At 41.3% G+C, this 22,489-nt stretch overlaps 1 protein-coding gene across 8 annotated transcripts in view; it reads right to left on the minus strand.

Annotated features, from left to right (window-relative positions):
- The window catches only part of shtn1 (shootin 1), a 105,316-nt gene that overhangs the window by 69,979 nt on the left and 12,848 nt on the right, over positions 1-22,489 (minus strand). For 4 of the 8 annotated variants that reach the window (XM_043712830.1, XM_043712827.1, XM_043712833.1 and 1 more), the window contains exons 3-4: positions 14,517-14,577; positions 4,066-4,160 (exon numbers count right to left, since the gene is read on the minus strand). The exons of 1 other annotated variant lie outside the window; for it this stretch is intronic. In XM_043712830.1, coding sequence (XP_043568765.1) covers positions 4,066-4,160; positions 14,517-14,577 — 156 coding nt within the window. Of the gene's footprint in view, positions 1-4,065; positions 4,161-8,452; positions 8,527-14,516; positions 14,578-22,489 lie in introns of those variants that run through there. 3 more of the 8 variants (XM_043712829.1, XM_043712828.1, XM_043712832.1) reach the window with 3 other exon arrangements.

Consider the following 22,489-nt stretch of genomic DNA (forward strand, 5'->3'; position numbering starts at 1 on the left):
CCTGTGCCTTTTGTTCTCTGATGTCAATTACCTCTAACCTCCTTCACCCTTTAACCTTCCCTTCTGTCCCACTTGCTCCTCCTGACTTTTTCAATAACATAGAACCATAACATTTCCATGTCTCTTCAGTATGGAAAAACAGTCCTACCAGACTGGAATCAGTCACCATGTTTTTCTCTCTCAACAGAGGGTGTTTAACATGAAAAGGTACTGCGTCATCAGCTGAGGGACAGCAGAAGATGCAAATCAGTAGGAGGTTTCCTTGCCTATGTTTAATCTCATACCACAAGACTTTGTTGGTATCTCTGGTAGGTCTGTTCTGCAGTTGGGACACAAAATACCCAGGGTTGACTATGAAAGCATCTGGGACATTTGGTGTAAAGTATAACTTAGCCTATTTCTGTCCAGTTTCCCCTTCGTTACCCTATGAAACAAGTATAATGATTTTGGTACATCTCCCCAAATGTCAGTAAGGGAGACTTTGCAGGATCAATTTTGCAGTTTATACATTCCTCATTTCTGCTCCCTAACGCAATGCAATGTAATCTTTCAGTTTTGTTTTTATTTGACATTTCAGGTAAGGCCGCAACACTAGAGCATGCCAGTCGAGTCTAAAATTGTCAGGGCAGTCTCTACCACCTGGAGAAAAACATCTGCAATAGTTCACACATGCAATCTTGCTCTGTGTAACCCACCTCACACCAAGATTCATACGCTACCATTCTCATTATTACCTGCAACATCATTCCTTTCTCAATTTCATCCATCCCAACACCTAACAACACTGCATGCCCTCTGTGCTGTCTATTCAGTCACTCAGGACATTTCCCCTCCCCTTCAGCAAAAAGTAACAGCTTGGCGACCCTCTTTCATCTCTCCTAATACCTGTCACTCTCACATTTCAGGAGGGAAAAAGCCTACAAAACAGCAGAAACAGATGAGGTGGGTGGTGGGCTGCTGGACATTCAGTTTCTCACCCCTTAAGTGCAGTAGATCCTGACTGACTGCTTGAATGGCTGAGCAACAATGTACAAACCCTGGGATTGGAATTGGAGGCTGCTTTTGACCTACCATGCTGGGGACAACTTCACACTTTTCCACATTATATTCCATCTGCTATGTTCTAGCTTATTCACTAATCCTGCCCAAATCCTCCTGAAGCACTTTACATCTTGCTCACAACACACATTACCATTTAACTTTTGATCATTCGCAAGTTTGGAAATATTACATTGGTTCCCCACTCCAAATGATTGATATATATTGTGAACAGCTAGGCCCAAGTACTGCTCCTTATAGTACCCCAATAGCCCTCCAATGTGAAAATGACCCATTTCTTCCTACTCACTGTTTTCTGTCTACTAGCCAATCATTAATACACTACCTGCTATCCCAAGTGCTTTAATCTGTGTAACCAGCCTCCTGAAGGGGACTTTAGCAAAAGCCTTCTAAAAATCTAAGTACGCCACGTCCTTGATCCTCCCTATTCCCTTTTCAGTAGTTAAAAATACCACTTACAATTTTTGTATTAACCATTAAAACAACGAATAGGATGAACTCTTTTCTGGAGGCAAGCAAAAGGGCAGCACAGTGGCTCAATGGTTAGCATTGCTGCCTCACAGTGCCAGGGACCCGGGTTCAATTCTAGCCTTGGGCGACTGTCTATGTGGAGTTTGTACATTCTCCCTATGTCTGCATGGGCTTCCTCCCACAATCCAAAGATGTGCAGGTTAGGTGAATTGGCCATGCTAAATTGCCTATTGTGTTCAGGGATGTTTAGGTTAGGTTAGGTGCATTAGTCAGAGGTAAATATAGGGTAGGGGGATAGGTCTGGGTGGGTTACAGATCCCAGAGTCGATGTGGACTTGTTGGGCCAAAGGGCCTGTTTCCACACTGTAGGGATTCTAATTCTAATTCTAAAAAGGCAGAATTTCCATATTATATACTGGTGGATGACATTACCTCCAGTGATCAAATTTAGTAAGATTGCAAACAGATAAAACCACATAGAAATCTCAAAAAATGAGAAGTGACTTCAAACAGGTCTCCTTATTTAGTAATGGTTACCCAGCTGCACCTCTTCTATTTAAATTATGGACAAAAGTTGCTGTATTTCACTAACTTTTGTAAGGGTTATACTATTATTGAAGTTTACAGAGCCTTTCACCTCCGGAATCTGCATTCAAATCCAACTCTGACTGATGAGGTGGAAGTCTCTTCTGTCTTCTGACAGTAAGGGTCCTTTGTGAAATGAGCTGGTCTGTCTCAATCCATCCTGTTCCTAGTGGGTGCGGATGTACAGCACAAAACTGCCTCTAAGTTGTCGCTAATTGGCAATCTCGCTCAGAGGCTACATGGTGGCTGATATGTTAAACAGCAAAATTGTCACTTTGGTGCGGTAAGGGGCAGGTCTTCTGAAATCAAGGAAGAGTTATAACTGTTTCATTGGTAATGAGGATCCTTTACGCTGATGAGTGCTCAAAATGGAAAATAAGTTTTATTCCTCAGCACAAAGTTCCCTTAGCTTAGTTAGCATCAATAAAAATAAACCCAAATTTTCTGTGTGTAATTTGCAGGTGATATGTATTAAAATGCTTACCAAAAAATGCTGCTTAAAAATACAATGCAAGGTTTAGTGGAGGAAACAAGATGTAACAAAGAGTGAGTTCCCATTTTATTTATTTCTTGTCTTTCACTATAAAAAGGTATATGTCAAGAAGATGAGTAATAACAAAAATGAGTTTCTCACTCCCATTACATGAACATTTAATCTAACTGCGGTCCTCTTCTATTCAGGTATTTGCCATTCAGGCAAGTCATTACGGTAGATTTTCCAGGAGACATTCAAGTCAAATACTTCCACCATCTCTAGAAAGAGTATTTAAAAACCATCCTCATACTCTCATCAGAGATAGGAATCTCTCTTTATCTTGCCTTGAAACAAAATACCCTAATCACAATGAAGAATACTGTGTAACCCTACTGATATTCTCAAAAGCTACCATCATCTCCAAATGGACAGTGCGTGCTTCAAGAGTAAGTAAATTGCTTTGAACTTCATAAAATTAGGGAGAGGAAAGGGTTGGAATGGAACAAAATAGGTTACAATAGTCAGAATAGGGGTAATTAAAATATAATTATCTTCAGGATAGAGGGGAGAGGAGAACACAAAAAAATGAGAAAAAGACCCCATGGTGAGCATAAGACATGTATTTAATCCTTTTTCTCCTTCTAGTTAAAATTATGCTTTAGCAGTTAATTATTAGCACAATTAAGTACTGTCACTAGTTCAGTTACTTTATTCTAATGTTTAGCGTCAATGATTACAAATCTATTACAAGTCACGTATTCTATATTCTATACCTTAGTCACACATTCTCTATTCTATACCCTATTACAATTCATACATGAGCATTAGTCCAGGAATACTAACTTTACTCAAACTGTCAATAGGTTAGGCTCACTGAAAATGAAGCTAAGAAACAAACAAAAACTGTTTAAATTTCATACATTAATAATCAAAACAATAAAATAAAAATGGAAATGATGCAACTCCTGCTAAAATATAGTTGCATTACCTAATTTAATTTGTTTAGTACAATCCAATCACACTTAATATTAAACACTTTATTTTAGGAAATGCAAAATGCACATTAAAATCTAATTGGAGTTAATTAAAGGGAACATCAGGTTTTTAAAGCTAATTCTGTGAACGGAATTATTAAATTGTTGTGAAAAGCTCCCACGACATTAATATACAGAGTTACACTTAGCATAGGATTACATTCCTTCTATAGTTTTCTATCAAAAAAGGAAGTAGATCTCTAGGAATGCAGCAAAATGTATCACTGTTTTCAAATTCAGCATTAAGTGGAAGCTTACAAAACTGCAACAGATCAATGGTACGACAGTGGAGGGAGGGAAACAGAGAGCCGGCTGTGGTTAAATAACACCGTGAATATTCCCTGGGTACAAACAAGGGTTGGAAGCCTGAGAAAAGCATCGAGTTCTACAGTTTTGAAATCCTAAAGGAGGAGACAGCATAAAATACTGAACAACATATACCTTCGAAGCAAACACTTCTGCATTTTCACGGCAACTTTTCTCAATGTCAAGGTGGTTTTGTATAGTACTGACTTCCTCAATCACCAGCTGTGAAACTGCAATAAAAAGTATACAGCTTTGATCATTTCACTTCCAGAGAACATCAAGTTAAATTCCTTAAAATAAACTCTACCTCACTCTATACAATGTCTTTTAAAAGTTTTCACAGCACAACAGTCACTGGAAGCATCAATAACCTTGACATTTTCAGAGGTAATCATAAACTGTAGCAAACAGGCCAACTGAATCCACTTAACTAATTAACAGACGCTGTCACAGAGAAAACATGAATCAACACTGTTATTACAAGTGGCACATTTGAGTGGCATCTAATTATGACTTGATGAGCTTGATTCTTGCATTATAATCACTACCACAGCATCCCATCAGAGGCTAAAAGCCTCTGATGGTGCTGTCTTCCAGTAACTCCCCCTAAAACCTTCACAGTTTCTGGCAGTCTCCTTGGCAGGGTCCCCTTCTCAGCTAATGACATGTTAAGTATAATTACTGGTAGGCATTGTAAATAAACAGGATTGGAACCGAAATTGTACAAGTGCATAAGACAATCTGACACATTGAAAGTGGCAGGCCTAATTGAGAGTTTCTCTGACTGCTGGAGATCATTTAACAGCATTTCTCTTAGGACAGTGATTATAACTGTGGAGACGGGCAGCATAATGGTATCAGACAAATGTGAGCATTGCTGACAGTGTAGTGAATTAAATTGTATCTACTCTGTGAAACGCCTTGATGAAAAGTACAAATGCCTTGGTGGTCTTATCATTATAACACAATGGTCATGTTGTCATCAACCTTGCCACTGTCAATTGAAAAGAAATGATTGTGTTGAGGTTTTCTATTGCTGACTGTGAATAGAACCAATTTTCAGAGATCTATGAAATCATGTAATTGGGTATAGAATGCAGCTGCTTCACATACGAACTGACATTAGTAAACAGCACTTGCACACAATATGTGTTCATGCCTAAGTACAAATCAAACCAGAACAGAACTCAAGATAATTTAGAACCATAAAAACAGCTGGAACTAAGATCGGAGAGTTGGAATTTGACCAATGTCGATCTTTTCTCATTTCAAGCTTAATTATAGACCAAGGTCATTTCTTAATACTGTACTTCTGATTTATGCTTACATCAACATTAAGCCATTGACCTCTGTAACCCCAAGCAGAAGGCTTAACAAAATACTTTCAAGACTACATTCAACTCTACTTAAGTTCGTATTGTCATGGTTTTGCTTTGAGAATTGTTATATGTATGTGTGTCCTTAAATACTTCAAATGTGCTTATATGAAAAAATTTCAGCTCATTAATATCCTTGCCCTGAGTTTTAGTAAGGTCTATGTCTGAAATACTTGCTGCTGATTGAATATAATCAATGCAAACTAACACTCTTCATTCTGGAAACAATCCAGTGACAGCAAAATGTTTCCAGTTTCTAAACCTTCCAGTTAAGGAAAAGCCAAAACCATGAAATCTATATAAAATACATGGCCAGATAAAACAGAAGTGTGGTCAGGTCAAATACATTTTCTTTAATACCAAATATAGTTAATTTACTGAACTTAAAAGAATAATTCCACTGTGTAATTAAATGCTAAAGCTTAACCTTACTTCAAAGGATGTGTTCTCAAGCAGTTTACAGAATGGTTTATGATGGATACTGATCTATAAAATAAAGATATTTGAAGGGATAAAAGTAAGTTACATTTTCTTAAAGTATTGCTTTAAAAACTTAGATTTTGACCCAGATGCTTCTGTTTAAATGCAAGTTTGAATGTTATGCTGACATATCATACCCCATTTTGAATTATTTTATGGAAGCATGTTTTTCGTGACTTATTTCAAGGTCTCCTCCTTAGAGCTCAGTGTAACCCCTATTTCAGTAAAAATAGTGGAATCTTACATTATTGAATGGGCCCATTCAATCCATCATGCATATGGTCGCTCTTTTAAAGAGCTATCCAATTAATCCCACTCCTTATTCATTTTCCTATAGCTGTACAAATACTCCCTTTGCAAACTCATTTATCCAATTCTCTTTTGGAAATTACTATCAAATTTGCTTTCCGATCAAACATTCCAGATAATGATAAGTTGCTATTTCAAAACAATAGTCTTCATGTCCCCTTTAGTATTTTTCCTAATTATCTTAGTTGTTAACAATGAAATGACAAGGTCAGGGTGCAATAGACAAGCAAGAATTCTCTTAGACCATGTTTATATACAGATACACTCGCTCAAAGCAGTTAACAAAGCACACAGCATCCTAGACCTTATGAATGGGTGCATGAATGATAAAAGCAAGGATGATATGTTAAACTTGTATGGAGCACTGATTCAGCCTCATCTGGAGTAATGCTTCCAGTTCTGACAGTCACACTTTGGCAATGATGTGGAGGCAGTAAAGAAGATGCAGAAAAGATTCATGAGAATGCTCCCAGGGTGAGGAACTTCAGTTATGCAGGTAGACTGGAGAAGTTGGGGCTGCTTTCCATGCAGAAGACTGATGGGAGATTCGATGGAGGTTTTCAAAATCATGAACAAATTAGACAAGGAAATTCCCATTGTTGGAAGGATGAAGAATCACAGGGTAAACTAATGAAAGGTGATTTGAAAAGAAAGTAATGGAAACATGATGACAAATGTATTCACCCAGCGAGTTGTTGGATCTGGAGCATAATGCCCAAGAGTGTGATGGAGACAGGTTCAATTAGGTATTCAAGAGGGATTTAGCTGAAAAGGAAGAACAGGCAGTGCTACAGGGAGAAAACAAGGAAGTGGAATCAGCTAAATGGTTCCTTTGGGGGATCAGCACAGACACAACCGGCTTCCATGCTGTAACCATCTGTTAACCCCAAAGTGAAGAGGAAAATTTTCCACTCCCTCACAAACCTTTTAGACAAACATATGAGTAAATTTAATTTTGTGGGTGGCATACATTCAGTTTTCCAACAGCAGTTTAAAGTTTTCTTAATGTGCAATCAACAACTTTCAGGCAGCTAAGTGCCCTAAGCCTCTGTTATATTCTTTAATGAACCACGATTACTCATGAACACCCAACACAGTGGAATTACATTGCTAGGTGCAATCTTGTCAGCCAAAACCAGAAAAGACATCAGTTCACAAACACCAACCACGCACATGAGGCGTGAACATGACTTCTTCTTCTCTGAAGCTCTGATGAGTACAAACTTCTTCAGTAACTTGTCTTCCTTATAACCAAGCTCTCCCTTTACACAAATGTTGGCAGTGACAGGGGTGAAGGCTTACTGTGCCTACTCATCTGCCTGAGAGTGGCAGCCAAGATGGCTGATGCCAGCAAATCTGATCAGGGAGGGGGGCTCTCCCTCAAAAGGTATAACTTTCTAACAGTACTGGACACACTAGATGCAGGGATGGTATGTTCCCTGTTCGGGGAAAAAAACATCAGGGCTCACAATCTCAGAGAATGGGACTGACAATTTAGGATGGAGATAAGGAAATATTTTGTCACTCAAACTGTAGTGAACCTGTGGAATTCTCCACCACAGACAGCTGAGAAAGCCAAAATTACTGAATGTATTCAAGAAATAGATAAGTTTCTAGATGTTCAAGCATTCCACAAATATGGGGGAAAATGAGAATGAGGCTATAGGATAGAGAACCAGCCATGATATAATTGAATTATGGAACAGAGCCAAATGGCCTGCTTATGCTCTTATTTTCTATGTTTACAGAAAGATGATACTGGTGAATAAGAACAGTAAGGAGTGGCTGTTAAAGGATATGGTTATCATGGACATTGGAAGAATCCTGGGGAATGGAGGGAGAAAACTGGGAGAGTCACAGTGAGCCCACAGGCAGACAAGGAAAGATGGGGACTACATATTTATTGTGAGGAACTCAATGGGATAATTCAGTGTGCTGGGGAGGGAGGAAAAGCAGATAAGTCAACTAAGGGGTGGTGTAAGGATGTAGTTGGGCACAGGAATCTAGATTTGAGTGGAATAAAGGGCAATAACCAAGAATGTCCATGGAGGTAGTGAAAAGGCCGATAGTCTCAGAGAGAATGAAGCAGGTCAGAGAGGACATCAAAGGTCAGGAGAAAATAATCTACAATGATGGACACAAATTATAGTCTAGAGGAGAAGGGTAGGTGGAGAAATTATAAAAGGAAAACTTTAGAACCACCATCTTTCTGAAAACCATTTTTCAAAAGAAGGACTCTCAGAAAATGCACCACACAAATAGGAGGGGCCCCAGAGCAGTCTGCACATGTTCCCGCAGTGTGCAAACACACCAAGGTGAGGTAATCAAAACAGAAACTGAAAAGTCCCATTACTCACAGCTCTCAGTTAAGGGCTTTGCACTCAAGTTAAGCATTTGTTGCAGAATAAAGATAATTAAGCTCTTTCAGCGCCGAACAACATCACAACCATGTCTGTCATTCATTAATCCTTTGATAAGAAGGGAACCCAAGAATCAACAGCAGCAGTGATGGTGCTGGGTGTTTATTCTACGTGTAGCTGGGCTGGAGCACTCATAGGCTCTTGCATCTGGAAGATGAAGACATGGGACTGAAACTGTTATGCAGTCAGTACCTGGAAAATAAAAAAAACACATCTTACTCCTGATACTGCATCACAGATCTATACTTCCATGAGAGATGTTTCACCAAGTTAACCCAGTGGCTGTATTAGCTTTATAAAGGTTGAAATGAATAAGGAAGAGGAGAGACAGGATGAACAACACCAACAGGACCAGATATTCGAGACTCAGGGACTGCTTTGTGGATAAAGAAGCATCACCTGAGGTGGAAATCCAGATGTAACAAGAGAGGGCATTCTGACAGCATTTCAACTGCAAGGAGATCAGTGAAAAGCAGTTCCACAGGGGTCTCTGTATGACTGGTGAAGCTATCACGTATATTCGTCGCCTCCTGCAGGCAGTTCTGTAACCATGCAGCTTGGAAGGCAATAGTACCGTGGCACTGAAGATCACAGCCTTACTGAATGTCTGTGCCACTGGCTCCTTTCAAACCTCAGCTGGGAATATATGCAGCATCCCCCAGTCAATAGAGTTCACCAGTATCTTTTACAGGAAGGCAATGCAATTTGTCTCATTAAGCTTTTCCCAAGGCACCAGATAATCAAACCTTTCAAGAGTTGACAGGTTTAGTTAAGGACTCCAAGCCTCCTCTAATTCTGAGATGCCATCAGTTCTACTTGGCAGTTTGAGAACCAGGGGAATACGGAACTGGATTTTTGATGAGGTTAAGACAACCAGCAGAGCCATGTGACTTTGGTTTAACCTTTAATGAGATACTTAGAGACCGTTTGGTCTTTAGGATTAGTGATGTAACCATGCAAAAACACCTACTAGCTGAAGCCAAATTGGACTTCACGCACTACAACTGGCTTTATCATCAGAAAATGCAGCAAACGGAGCATATGAATTGCAGGGTATTTCGATGGAAGTAGACATTCTCGCCAGTCTGACTGAGCTTGGGGAACGCCACTTGAGTGAAGAAAATTGCATTGCCTCATTCCAGACATGTCCTGAACAGAGGAACTCCAGGTCAGCCCATAGCAAAATCCCAAAACAAAGCCAAGCTTTGGCCAAATGGTTAAAATTTTCTTCAGGCTTCGGGCTGGCAGGCCTTTATAACTTGTGGACTTGAGACAGCAAGGAAGTCCCACTTGAACTAAACTGAATAAGAGGTCTCATAGACCAGCATTTCGGAGAGTGCACACCCTTGGAAGTCCACTTACATGTGGTTTGGAACAGTTAAACTGCATTAGCAGCATCCTAATCATAACGAATCAAAATAAACATTTGGTTAAATGGTCATCCAGTTACAGTGGAGGTCGATACAGGTATGGCTGTTTCCGTGATCACAGAACCAATCTTTAACAAAATTCGCTCCAGACTCCAGCCCTTAAGTTTGCACAAGACCTCAGCTAGACTGAGAACCTATACCAGAGAACCTTTACAGATTAAGATTACAACTTAATCACCTATGAGACGCAGCTGGTTCAGTTATCACTGATTGTAGTAAAAGGCTCGGGCCCAAGCTTGATGGAATGCAATTGGTTGAGAAAGATTCACCTGGATTGGCTCAACATTTTTTGATTAAAAATAGCTGCCTGAGAGAAGTCATAATTAAATACCTAGACGTTTTTCAGGAAGGATTAACAAAAGGATCCAAAGCCACCTTGCATGTTGATCAGGAAGCAATTCTGCAAGGCCTATCCACTGCCATTTGCCTTATGGGCAAAAGTACAGGCAGAGTCAGGAGACTGGAAAGCGAAGGAGTTATCAAACCAATCCAGTTTGCAGAATGGGCAGCACTGGTCATACCATTGTGAAGCCCCAATGGGTTGGTTCAACTTTGTGAGAATTTTAAACAAATAGTAAACTGCTTTTCACAGCTGGATAAATACCCAATCCCTTGCAGAGCAGATTCATACACAATGCTGGCAGGGGTCTGTCCTTCATGAAGCTGGACATGAACCATTTATGTAGATGGTGTGCTAATAACAGGGAAGACTAAAAAGGAGCACCTACAGAACTTGAGCCTAGCTCTTGGATGTTTCTCCCAGAGGGCATATGTTGTAGAAGGGAACCCAAGTGACCTATAAAAGCAGATTACACCAGGTTGGAAGATAAATTGAGGACAATCAAAGGAGTCACAGCTCCCACATCTGTACCGGAGCTTAGGTCTTTCCTTGGGCTGGTGAACTATTACAGGAAGTTCATGCCTAACCTGGCACCTTTGCAACAATTCTTAAAAAATGGTCAGCCTTCGAAATGGTTGCATAGCCATGCCATAGCTTTCAGGGAATTGAAGAAACAGCTATCATCTTCTAAGGTGTTGATACACTTTAATCCCAAGTGAAATCTGGTATTGACATACAGTGCCTCTGCATACGATATCTGGGTAGATTTAGCTCATAGGCGGCCGAATGGAGAGGAATGTCCGATAGTCTATGCATTCAGGACTTTGGCTAATGCAGAGAATAAATACACCCAGATAGAGAAGGTAGGTTTGGGGTCATGTTTGGAGTCAGGACGTTCCACCAATACCTTTAACGAACATAAATTTGTAATAATACCAGACCACAAACCACTGCTAGGTCTACTTAAAGAGGACACAGCAGTGCCACCCATAGCTTCAGGATGAATTCAGTGGTGAGGTCTAATACTAAGTGCATATAATTACAAGTTGAAATCATATGCACTTGAACTGCAAAAAGATGAAGAGGAACACATATACAAGGTATTCGCCAAAAACGGATATCCTCGCAATTTCGTCAACAGATGCCTAAGGGAAAGACAACGGAACGAGGACATGCCGCAACCCAAAGGACTAGCCACACTACCATACATCAAGAACATCTCTGAACTGACAGCCAGACTACTGCGACCACTAGGACTTATAACAGCACACAAACCAACAGCCACACTCAGACAACAACTCACCAGAACGAAGGACCCGATACCCAGCATGAGCAAAACTAATGTAGTGTACAAAATCCCATGCAAGGACTGCACAAAACACTATATAGGACAAACAGGAAGACAGTTAACGATCCGCATCCACGAACATCAACTAGTCACGAAACAACACGACCAGCTATCCCTAGTAGCCACACACGCAGACGACAAGTAACATGAATTTGACTGGGACAACACTACCATTATAGGGCAAGCCAAACAAAGAACAGCCAGGGAATTCCTAGAAGCATGGCACTCATCCACAAACTCCATCAACAAACACATCGACCTGGACCCAATATACCGGCCACTACAGCCGACAGCTGAAACTGACAACCGAAAGCGGCAGGGACAGGCCACTATAAATGCCGGAGGAAACACCACAGAAGCGCTTCACAGGAGGCTCCCAAGCACTGAGGATGTCACCTAGACAGGGGACGAAACGTTTGCAACAAAAACTTCCAGCTCGGCGAACAGAACCACAGCAACGAGCACCCGAGCTACAAATCTTCTCACAAACTTTGAACATCTTTTGCAATATATGGACTACTGAAAGTGTTGGTCACAGATTATGGGCCATCCTTTACCAACAGGAAATGTGACTATTTCCTAAAATGAAATAGTATTCATCATGCAAGGACAGCTCCATACTATGCATCATCCAATAGTCTTGGAAAACAAACAGTCCAACCTTTGGTGGCAGGCTTGAAGAAACAGCCTACAGCTTCATTAGATACCACACTTTCCTGATTCTTATTTATCAGATCACCCATCATGCAATTACAGGAATAGCTCCAGCAGAGTTGCCAATGGGGGAGAAGACCATGCACCAGGTTAAATCTGACCTTCTCAGACCTTGGAGGGGGGCGGTGAAATAGCATCAGGAATGCCAATGCTGGATAGAAGGCTACTAAGCAAGAAAGACAGTTTACTTCAGGGGATGAAGTTTAGTGTAGGAACCACAGGAATGGCAATGCATTAGTAACAGGCATAGTCGATGCGAGGTCAGGTCCAGTGACATATAAAGTTTAGGTAGGTGAGATGGTCCTGAACAGGCACGTGGACTATATGAAAGGTGTAAACTCACAAGCTGTATGGAATCAAAACATACCCAGCTCCTTGACTGCCTTTCTGACTGTTTTGGAACTGGTGGCTTCGCCCTCTCCATCAAGCATTGAAGATACCTCAGAATTGGAGATGGACACGGTAGACATCACCATCTCGTTGCCTTTGTTGCCTGAATAGAAGAATGAATTTCTTCCGAGATGCTCTGGGTGTAAGAGGTGAGCTACTGTATGTTACACGTGAGCCGTGTCTGAGGCAGAGCTAGAGCAACCAGACCTGGTGCTAAAATAAATGGAGGAGCTACAAAAAAAAGGCCTATGTCCTTGAACTCAGAAAGGGAGGGAAGTAGTAATTGTAATGAGGTCAGACAGGTGGACCTCATAGAATAAGAGTTCCCTGATTGGGGCTGTTAATCTGGTCCAAATAGGGAGTCCTGGCTGACAGATATAAAGGAGTGGCAGAGGTTCTGTTCACTCTGAGGGAGATGAATCAGTGTCAAAGACTCTCCGTGTGTAAATAAAGTGTGACTTGGTGATTGGATGCCAGCCTCTGTGGAGTTATTTCAGTGGGCAGCAAGGCACCTTGGCAGTGACCTATCAGTGACAATGGTATCTCTCATACAACTAAGTAGATAGGAAACTCAGTGTGAGTCACATTCCCATGGCATTCTGCAGACTTGAGCAAATAGACTAGAGGCCCCTGTGCATAAGAGTAGATACCAGTCTTTCAGCAGGATTTGGCTCTCCACAATGGCAGCCAAGTGGCTCACCTCCTGAGGCCACAACATCAGACAGATGTTGTGCACAGATTCTCCAGCCCTTTGCTGAACGGCCTACTGTTGCTCCTACATCTTACGGTGTTGTGGTTAGCAGGGAAAGCAGAGCTTGCTCATTTACAGACACAGGAAACAAAGTTCCAGAGCCGCCATGTTTCTTATTTTATGGCTCACCCACATAAATCTGTAAAACATGAAGTGCCAATTGGACTAGAGTTTAGGTACATCCAGAATTAATTGTACACAATTAATCATTCTATTACAGCCCCATAACATTCAAGCCAAAAAGGAAAATTCTCATTATGTACAGTGATATGGTAACTTTATTTTAAACCAATTTTGACACAAGCTCTAGTGTCATATTTTAGCATTCAGAAGCTTGCCTTTATAGCTCTCTATGGCCTTTACAATTATTCCTTTCCCCTTTTTCCTTCATTACATTTAATGCAGGCCTGAGCTTACTAAACAAAATGAAACACTTATCAATTGCATTAGAAAGACTGTTATAAATCTTTGAAGACATATAAAACACACAGTCTGTAATATATTGTAGCCAATATGCACCTGGTGGAATCAACGTCCTTTGCATTATTATTATTGCAGTAAGAGCAGGGGTGGAGAAAGAGATTGAAGAATGTAAATAATGAATTAACCTTCATTTATATACACAGCATTTAAGGTAGCTAATTACCTGAGAAAGCAAATCTGTACTCTTGACCTTTACATATTGTTCTCTCTTCCTTTCTTTACTTTGGTTAATCCTATAAATGGGCTCTATTCCTGCTCTGTACCAAGTCCGATAATAAAACCATAGACATTTCAACAGAGGAGGTAATTTAGTTCATTGTTGAAAACTGAAAGCCTGAGACACCACCTTATCTTGTCACACTCAATTACTGACAAACCTAGAGTACATTTGCAGAGTTATCTGTTCCTAATTTTGGACATCCTGCTTTATTTCTACACATTCCCACAATAGGTCTGATAAGGCTACAAATTCTAGAAAACTTACTCGCTTTTTGCAGCTACTGTAACACTCAGTGAATGTCAACATATCAAACATGTTGACTTACCTCTATGAAACTCCTTCAGTTGATGAATAGCATTATTTCTTTCTTCAATCAATTTTGCATTCTACTCACAAAAAGGAAAATGAATCAAAATTACACCAACAATGATCACAAGATTTTGCTCAGAGTTGCCATCACTGATTTACCATTTAGCTGTACAGGTTTTAGCATTTCTACTTTTGATTCTAAAATAACTTGAGATAGAATTGAGGTAATAGCTTCTTAACCACTGCAAAACAGTGTGAGAATGGCAGCTTCACTAAAGGCAGGACAGAGAGGGAGAGGGGGAGAGAGAATGGTCAGCAGCCTTTCCCAACATGACAAAGCATGGAAACAGCAGATTCACAAAGAGAAGAGTAGACCTGTGTGAGAAGGACAGCAGTGGGAGGAGATTAAAACCAGCAGCACAGTGTCCCCTTAAACTGTTTCTAACCTGTCAGAACTGAAATGTGACGTCATGGGAAAATAGATAGGTGACTACTCGGTTTCTTTTTCAGTGTCTCTTATGTTTTACCAAAGGATTTAAATCAGGAGACACATTGCAGCTCAAGACCACATTTGAGAAGTTCACTTTTAATATATTTAACATCCATATTAATGAACTAAACAGAATAGAGATGGCTGAGCAGGCAATGGAGTAGGTGGGATTTGGTGATGCCGCTGGGACCACATTTGCAGCAAGTGCTGCTTATTCAAGGAGAGTTGATTCAGTTTTGAGGAGTTCATGTCCAAGCAGCCGACACCTCAACACATCAGGTTGGGGAAAGGGAGATACCTGGATATTACCTTTCAGGAGTCAATCACACCCCTTCGATTAATTAAGCCAAATTTGCTCTTGGTCAGGGTGTGACCATGGATGAAACATGGATAGGGATCTAGAATTTAACTGTGAAGTATAGATCTGAATGTAGTGGAGGTATGTAAGAAGGTCACTACAATTGCCATGGGCGTTTTTAACTTTCAGGCGAAAGTGAGTACTGCAGATGCTGGAGATTAGAGTAGTGCTGGAAAGGCACAGCAGGTCAGGCAGCTATTGCCCTCTCAGCTACCTTCCCCAACCTCACTAGCACCCCCCTCCCCCCCACCACCATTTATCTATCGACTTCAGAGAATCCCAGCCTCATTCCTGATGAAGGGCTTTTGTCCAAAAAGCCGATTTTCCTGCTCCTCGGAAGCTTCCTGACCTGGTGTGCTTATCTAGCACCACTCTAATCTTGATTTTAATTTTCATATTGACTGGACAAATCAAATGGGCAAGAGTAACATGAGAAACTAATTTGTAGAGTGCATCAGGGATTATTTCTGAGAGCAGTACATTACAGAACCTAACCAGGAACAGGCTATTTCAGTTTAGTAATGTATAATGACGAGAAATATTAAGAGATCGCATTTTTAGAATCCTCTTTATAGCAATCTTGGCTTGAGAGAATTTCAAATTCAATTTGAGGGGTGAAGGTAACTGAAAATTTATAATAGAGGAACAAGGGAATGGCAATAGTTTAAACCAATACTTTGTCTCAATTTTCATGGTGGAGAACGTTATAAATATCTGAAAATAACAGAAAAGCAGAGAGAGGAAAGATCTATCATGAGTGACAAAGTATTTGACAAACTAATGGGACTTTAGGCAGACATGTCCTCAGGACCTGATGGCCTAAATCCAAGGGTTTCAAAGGGTTTCAGAACTTAGTGGATTCATTGAAGGGTCCAGTGGAATGGAAAACCCCCATTGTGACACCACTATTGCAGAAAGGATGTTATAGAAGTTATAGAATCCCTACACTGTGGAAATAGGCCATTTGCCCCAACAGATCCATAATGACTCTCCAATGAGTAACCCACCCAGACCCATTCCCCTACCCTATTACTCTACATTTTCCCTGACTAATGCACCTAACATACACATCCCTGAACACTATGGGCAATTTAGCACAGTCAATTCACCTAACCTGCAAATCTTTGTGATGTGGGAGGAAACTGGTGCACCTGGGGGAAACTTACAAAGACATGGGGAGAATGGACAAACTCCACACAGACAGACAGTTGCCCGACGCTGGAATTGAACCTGGGTCCTTGACACGGTGAGGCAGCAGTGCTAACCACTGAGCCACCGTGCCATTTCTGGGATGGAGACAGAAAGCAAAAATTGTAGGGCAGTTAGCCTACTTGTGGATTTGGGAAAATGCTAGAATCCATTATTAAGGAAGAAATAGCATGACATTTAGAAAACCTTAATACAATCAGAGTCAATGTGGTTTTGTGAAAGGGAAATCATGTTTGATAAACTTACTTTGCTTGATAATAACAAGCAGAGTTGATTTGAAAAAAAAAAGGAATCAGGAGGTGTATTGCATTTGGATTTCCAGAAGGTATTTCATAAGGGGCCAAATAAAACATGATTGGACAAGATAGAAACTCCCAACATCAGAAGATGAAGAATTAGGATTTATGGGCACTTTACAGGTTGGAAAATCATGACAATTGGAATGCCACGAGGATCATTCCTAGGGCCTCAATTATTTACTATATGAAGTAATAACTTGGAAGGGGGGGCAGAGTATAACACACTAGAATTCATGGATGATACAAAACTAGGTGGAAGGGCATGTTGTGATGAGGACAGAATGAATCTGCAATATAGCCTATTGGGGCTACCCCCAGCCCCAACCCCTTCCCATTTATCTTTCCACCCCCAAAGCTTCCAACCTCATTCCGGATGAAGGACCTTTGCCCGAAACATCGATTTTCCTGCTCCTCTATTGCTGAGTAGTTGAAGATTACAATAAGGAAGTCTCACTACAGCTGTACAGGTTGTTAATGAGGCTGTACCAGACATTGTGTATATGGTTTTGGCACTTGTATTTAAAAAATGGAGGCCGTTCAAAAGTGATTCATTAAGATTGTTCCTCAGACTAAGAGCTTGGTTTATTAGGATGTCTAAATAGGTTAGGCCTTTATTTCTTAGTGTTTAGAAGAATGAAGGATAATATTATTGAAAAATGCAAGTTTTTGAGCGGCCTTGACAGGGTAATTGTTGAGGAGATGTGTTCACTAGTGAGGGAATAAGGCCATTTAGCCCATTGAGTCTGCTCTGCCACTGAAGGAGCTCATGGCTGATGTGAGAATTATTAACTCCACTTTCCTGCCTGATGTGTCTATCTCAGCCTTGTATGTACTTTAATGACACAATCTCAACAGCCTTCAGCAGTAAGGACTTCGAAAGATTCACAACCATCTGACAGAAGAAAATTCTCATCTCTTTCTTAAATGTATCACCACTTAATCTGAAATGCCTCTGCTCCAAGACTCTCCCACAACCTTTCCCCACCTGCCCTGCCAAGTCCCTTAAAAACCTTGTTTGTTTCATTAATGTTGCCTCTCATTCTTTGGAACTCAACTGAGTACAGGACAATCTACTTAACCTCTCCTCATAAGACAGTCCCTTTATACCTAAGATCCAATTTAATAATACTGTAGCTTTCTCCAATGAAAAATTAGACAGCTAAGGTAAGGAAGGAGATATTGCAGTCACTCAGCATTGTTTCCATTTTTTCAATTTCCCTCCTATTGTTTCTTACTCTCACCTTCATATTGTCATGGAAATGATGAAACCGAGATTAGTGGCTGTGTCTGGAAGAGCTGGGGTATTTTTTAGGTGGTTATTTGTCAATGGAAAGTAATATTTAAATATCTGCATAAATTTAGAATTTATTTACTTTCTAAAATACTTAGTGAGGTAACCAATATAAGATGTAGGAATTTCAAGAGTTCAGATAATCTGCCTTCTCTTCTCTGCTACTTAAAGTGGTAAAAGGGATTCTTAAAACCTTTGCCAACTCGATCTTCTCCTCCAACAATACGATGAGACCGTTTTTCCCCCACCAGGATTCAGAGCATTAAACTACTTCTGTTGTTTCCCCACTTTATCAAAGGTTACTGTGCTAAATTCACCCAGGTTCCCCCATCACCTCACCTTGACTTTGCACCCTTCTCTAGTTCCACTCCAGTCTCAGTGCCATTCTCACAATGCTCTCCCACAGTTCACCTTGTCCAAGACACCTAGCTCCCACTTCCTCTTAACCAGAGCTAATGAAGCATTATCTATCTGAAATGTCAACGCTGTTCCTCTCCACAGATGTTGCCTGAGCTTCTGAGTATTTCCAATATTGTTTTGTTAGTATTCCATATAATCTGTTCACAACTTTAAAATCAAATCAATAAAATTTTCACTTTCATAACACCCCAATTCCTTTCCTGGTTCTGTTCTATTTGTGGTTCACGAGAACCAGAAATTGAACATAAGGTAAACTTGAACAGGGAATGCTTTATTATGCATCCTTTCAGCTCTATCGTCCTAGACAGTGCTTCTAGTCCCACCTCTGGGCTACCTGACCCACTCTATTAAAAGGGCAGCACACCTCATCACATTCACATTGGCTTGATATTGTTACTCTCAACTCATGAACTGCCCACTTCCCCACCAGGCCTCCTAACATCACCAACCTCTCCTGAAACACCCATCCTCAACCCTCTGCCTTTACTCCTACTACTCTGGAGTTGAAAGAAAGGCTGGAGACACAGAGTCATTCTGACATGCAGGCCTATAGTTCCTGTAGTTATACATGTGAATGTCTCTAACCAAATTTCCACCCTATTACAGCAGTAAAATGGGCCTCAGCCATGAGTTACCTTTGGTGTGTCTGATCAGTTCTCTCTGTCCATCACTTTTATCCTGTTCAAAGGCTTTTTTTGTAGTTTTACCATATCACACACCGGCATCTTCAAATCACAATTCCCCCCAACATCTCACTTCTGTTGCCCAACTATTTGGGACTGCCTTCATCCAATTTCATTCCTTTTTGTAGAATCATAGTCAGAAAATGACCTGGAATAACATCTCTTCCCCTTCCACACCATTTTCCCTGAAGTTTCACTCCCCAGTAAAAATCCATTCTTAATGCCCTCATATTTTCAATCGACACAATTCCTCCCAATACCATCATCCAAAGCCACAACAGCACAGTCCACAAGTAAGTGGATGGCATCCAGCTCTTTCTCACCATCAGCCCTCTTGAACTGTCTCTGTCCCTGGTTTATCGCACTGCTTGCCAAAGTCTAGTATTCGATTAACAGAAATTGTCTCTTCTGTGAAGTCCCCAGTGCATTTCACTATTTTAAAATAATAACAAATGGAAATTGGGATGATGTGCACTCTCTGCTTCTTTTTACAACAACCAATGGACTCACAGCATGAAGGCACAGCATAAATCCTAATTTGGAAAGATTATCCAGAAAAGGCACTGCTTTGAGAAATAGAAGTTTAAACATAAAACTGACTTAGTATGGTTAGACTTGGGTATATCTAAGTTTGCTGAACAGCTTTTTGCAAAGAACAAAGAAACATAGATAATTACAGCACAGGAACAGGCCCTTCGGCGAACCAAGATTGCACCAATACGTGATGCCTCTCTGAACTAAAATCAATTTGCCTCTACATGATCCATATCCCTCCAATCCTTGCCTTTTCATGATTCTGTGAAGATGTCTCTTAAATTTTGCTATTGTATCTGTCTCCATCACCTCCTCTGGCAGCACATTCCGGGTACTTACCAGATGCTTTGTAAACATTTCCCTCATATTTCCTTTTAACTTAACTCCTTCTACTTTAAACCTAGGTCCCCAAGTAACTTACATTTCTAGGAAAAAGACTCCAACTATCCATTTGATACATGCCTTGCATAACTTTGTAAACTTCCATAAGGTTACCACTCATCCTTCAGTATTCAAGTCCTCAGCAAAGGACTCAGCTTCATACCCTTACGCCCCCATCTTAATGAATTTTGGGCTCGCCATGATGTCGAATTGTTTTTCCGCCTCCAGCTCTGCACTCACTCCTTTGGGCAGGACTCCCCCCTCTTTCCACTGATCCCTTTACCCACCTCCAGTACTCACCCTCCACTTGGACCGTTCTTCTGGCTTCTTACCTGCCCATGATCTCTTCAGTGAAAACTGCCAGCGTGACATTGGCTGTCTCAATGTCTCTGCTCCTCTCATCCACTCTAACTTATCCCCTTTTGAAATTGCTGCTCACAGGTCCAACCCTAACTTGGTAATTAAACCAGCCGAGAAAAGTGGTGCTGTTGTAGTCTGGCGCACTGATCCTTACCTTGCAGAGGCTCAACACTAACTCTCGGACACTTCTTTCTACAGCCCCCTGGACCATGACCCCACATCTGAACATCAAGATATTGTTGTGAGGACTGTCACCGATCTCATTACCTCTGGAGATCTTCTCCCCTATTGCCTCCAACCTTATAGTCTCCTAATCCTGGACAGCCTGCTTCTAGCTCCTTCCCAAATACAGAAACCAGTCTGCCCCGGTATGCCCATGGTATCAGTCTGTTCCTGCCCCATCAAACTCATTTCCTCCTGCCTGGACTCCATCCACTCTCCACTTATCCATACCCTGCTCACCTATAACCTCGATTCCTCTGATGCCCTTTGCCATTTCCAGTTCCCTGGCCCTAACTGCCTTCTGTTCACCACGGATGTCCAATCCCTCTATACCTCCATTCCCCACCAGGATGGTCTGAGAGCTCTTGACTTATTCCTCAACCAGAGGCCTGAATAATCTCCAACCAGTACTCCCCGCCTCTTGGCTGAATTTGTATTCTCACTGAACAATTTCTCCTTCAATTCTTCTCACTTCTGCCAAGTCAAAGGGCTAGCTATGGGCACCCGCATGGGACGCAGTTTTGCCTGCCTCTTTATGGGGTATGTGGAACAATCTTTGTTCCGGTCTTACATTTGCCCCCTCCCTCAACTCTTTTTCTGGGACTTCAGCGACCGTTTCTGTGCCACTTCATGCTCCCTCTAGGATCTTGAAAAATTTGTCCATTTTGCCTCCAATTTCCACCCCTCTATAACTTTCACATCTTCTATTTCTGACACTTCCTTTCCTTTCTTTGACGTCTCTTTCTCCATTTTGTGGAATAAACTGTCCACTGCCATCCACAACAAAGCCACTGACTCCCATAGCTTAGCTACCTTCACTACAGTTCTTTACATCCCACAGCTGCAGGGACTTCATCCCATTCTCCCAGTTCCTTCGCCTATGTCATATCTGTTCAGTTGATGCCATCTTCCAAAACAGCCCTGCCAACATTGCTTGCTTCTTCCAAAACCATGGTTTCCCACTCATTGTGGTGACAGGGTCCTCAACTGCATCCAAGCTATCACCTTGCCCCTTCTCGTCACTCACAACATGATCAAGTTCCACTTGTCCTGATTTTTCATGCCGCCAATCTCCACGTTCAAAGGATCATTCTCTGCCATTTCAGACAACTCAAGTAAAACGCCACCACCAAACACCTCTTCTGCTCAGTTCCCCTGTCTGCTTTTCACAGGAATTATTCCCTCCAGGGCACCCAGTCCATTCCTCAAACACCACCACCACATCTCCCCTTCCCACAGCACTTCCCGATGTAACTGTAAAAAGTACAACAACTGCCCCTTCACCTCCTTCTTGCTCACCATTTGAGGGCCTAAATAGAATTAGTAGGTGAAGCAGCATTTCCCTTGCACCTCCTCCAATCTTGTGAATTGTACTTGCTTCACCCAATGTGGCCTACTCTACATTAGAGAAACCAAATGCAGACTGGGGGATTACTTTGCGGAATTCCTCCAGTCTTTGTGTAAACCTGATCCCAACCTTCCAGTCATTTTAACACAGCATCCTGTTCGCGTGCTCACTTGTCAGTCCTGGGCATGCTGCAATGGTCCAGTGAACCACAGCGTAAACTGGAAGAATAACATCTCATCTTCATACTAGGCATTTTCCAACCTTCTGAACTTAATATTGAGTTCAGCACCTTGAAATTGCGAACCCACTTCCATTCCTTCCCTTTCTTTTTGCCTTGCTTGTTACATTCTCTGTTATCACGTCCTCTCTCCCTTCCCTCTAACCCAGTGGGATT

This window comes from Chiloscyllium plagiosum, chromosome 22 (assembly GCF_004010195.1).
Source record: "Chiloscyllium plagiosum isolate BGI_BamShark_2017 chromosome 22, ASM401019v2, whole genome shotgun sequence".
NCBI classification, from domain to species: Eukaryota; Metazoa; Chordata; class Chondrichthyes; order Orectolobiformes; family Hemiscylliidae; genus Chiloscyllium; species Chiloscyllium plagiosum.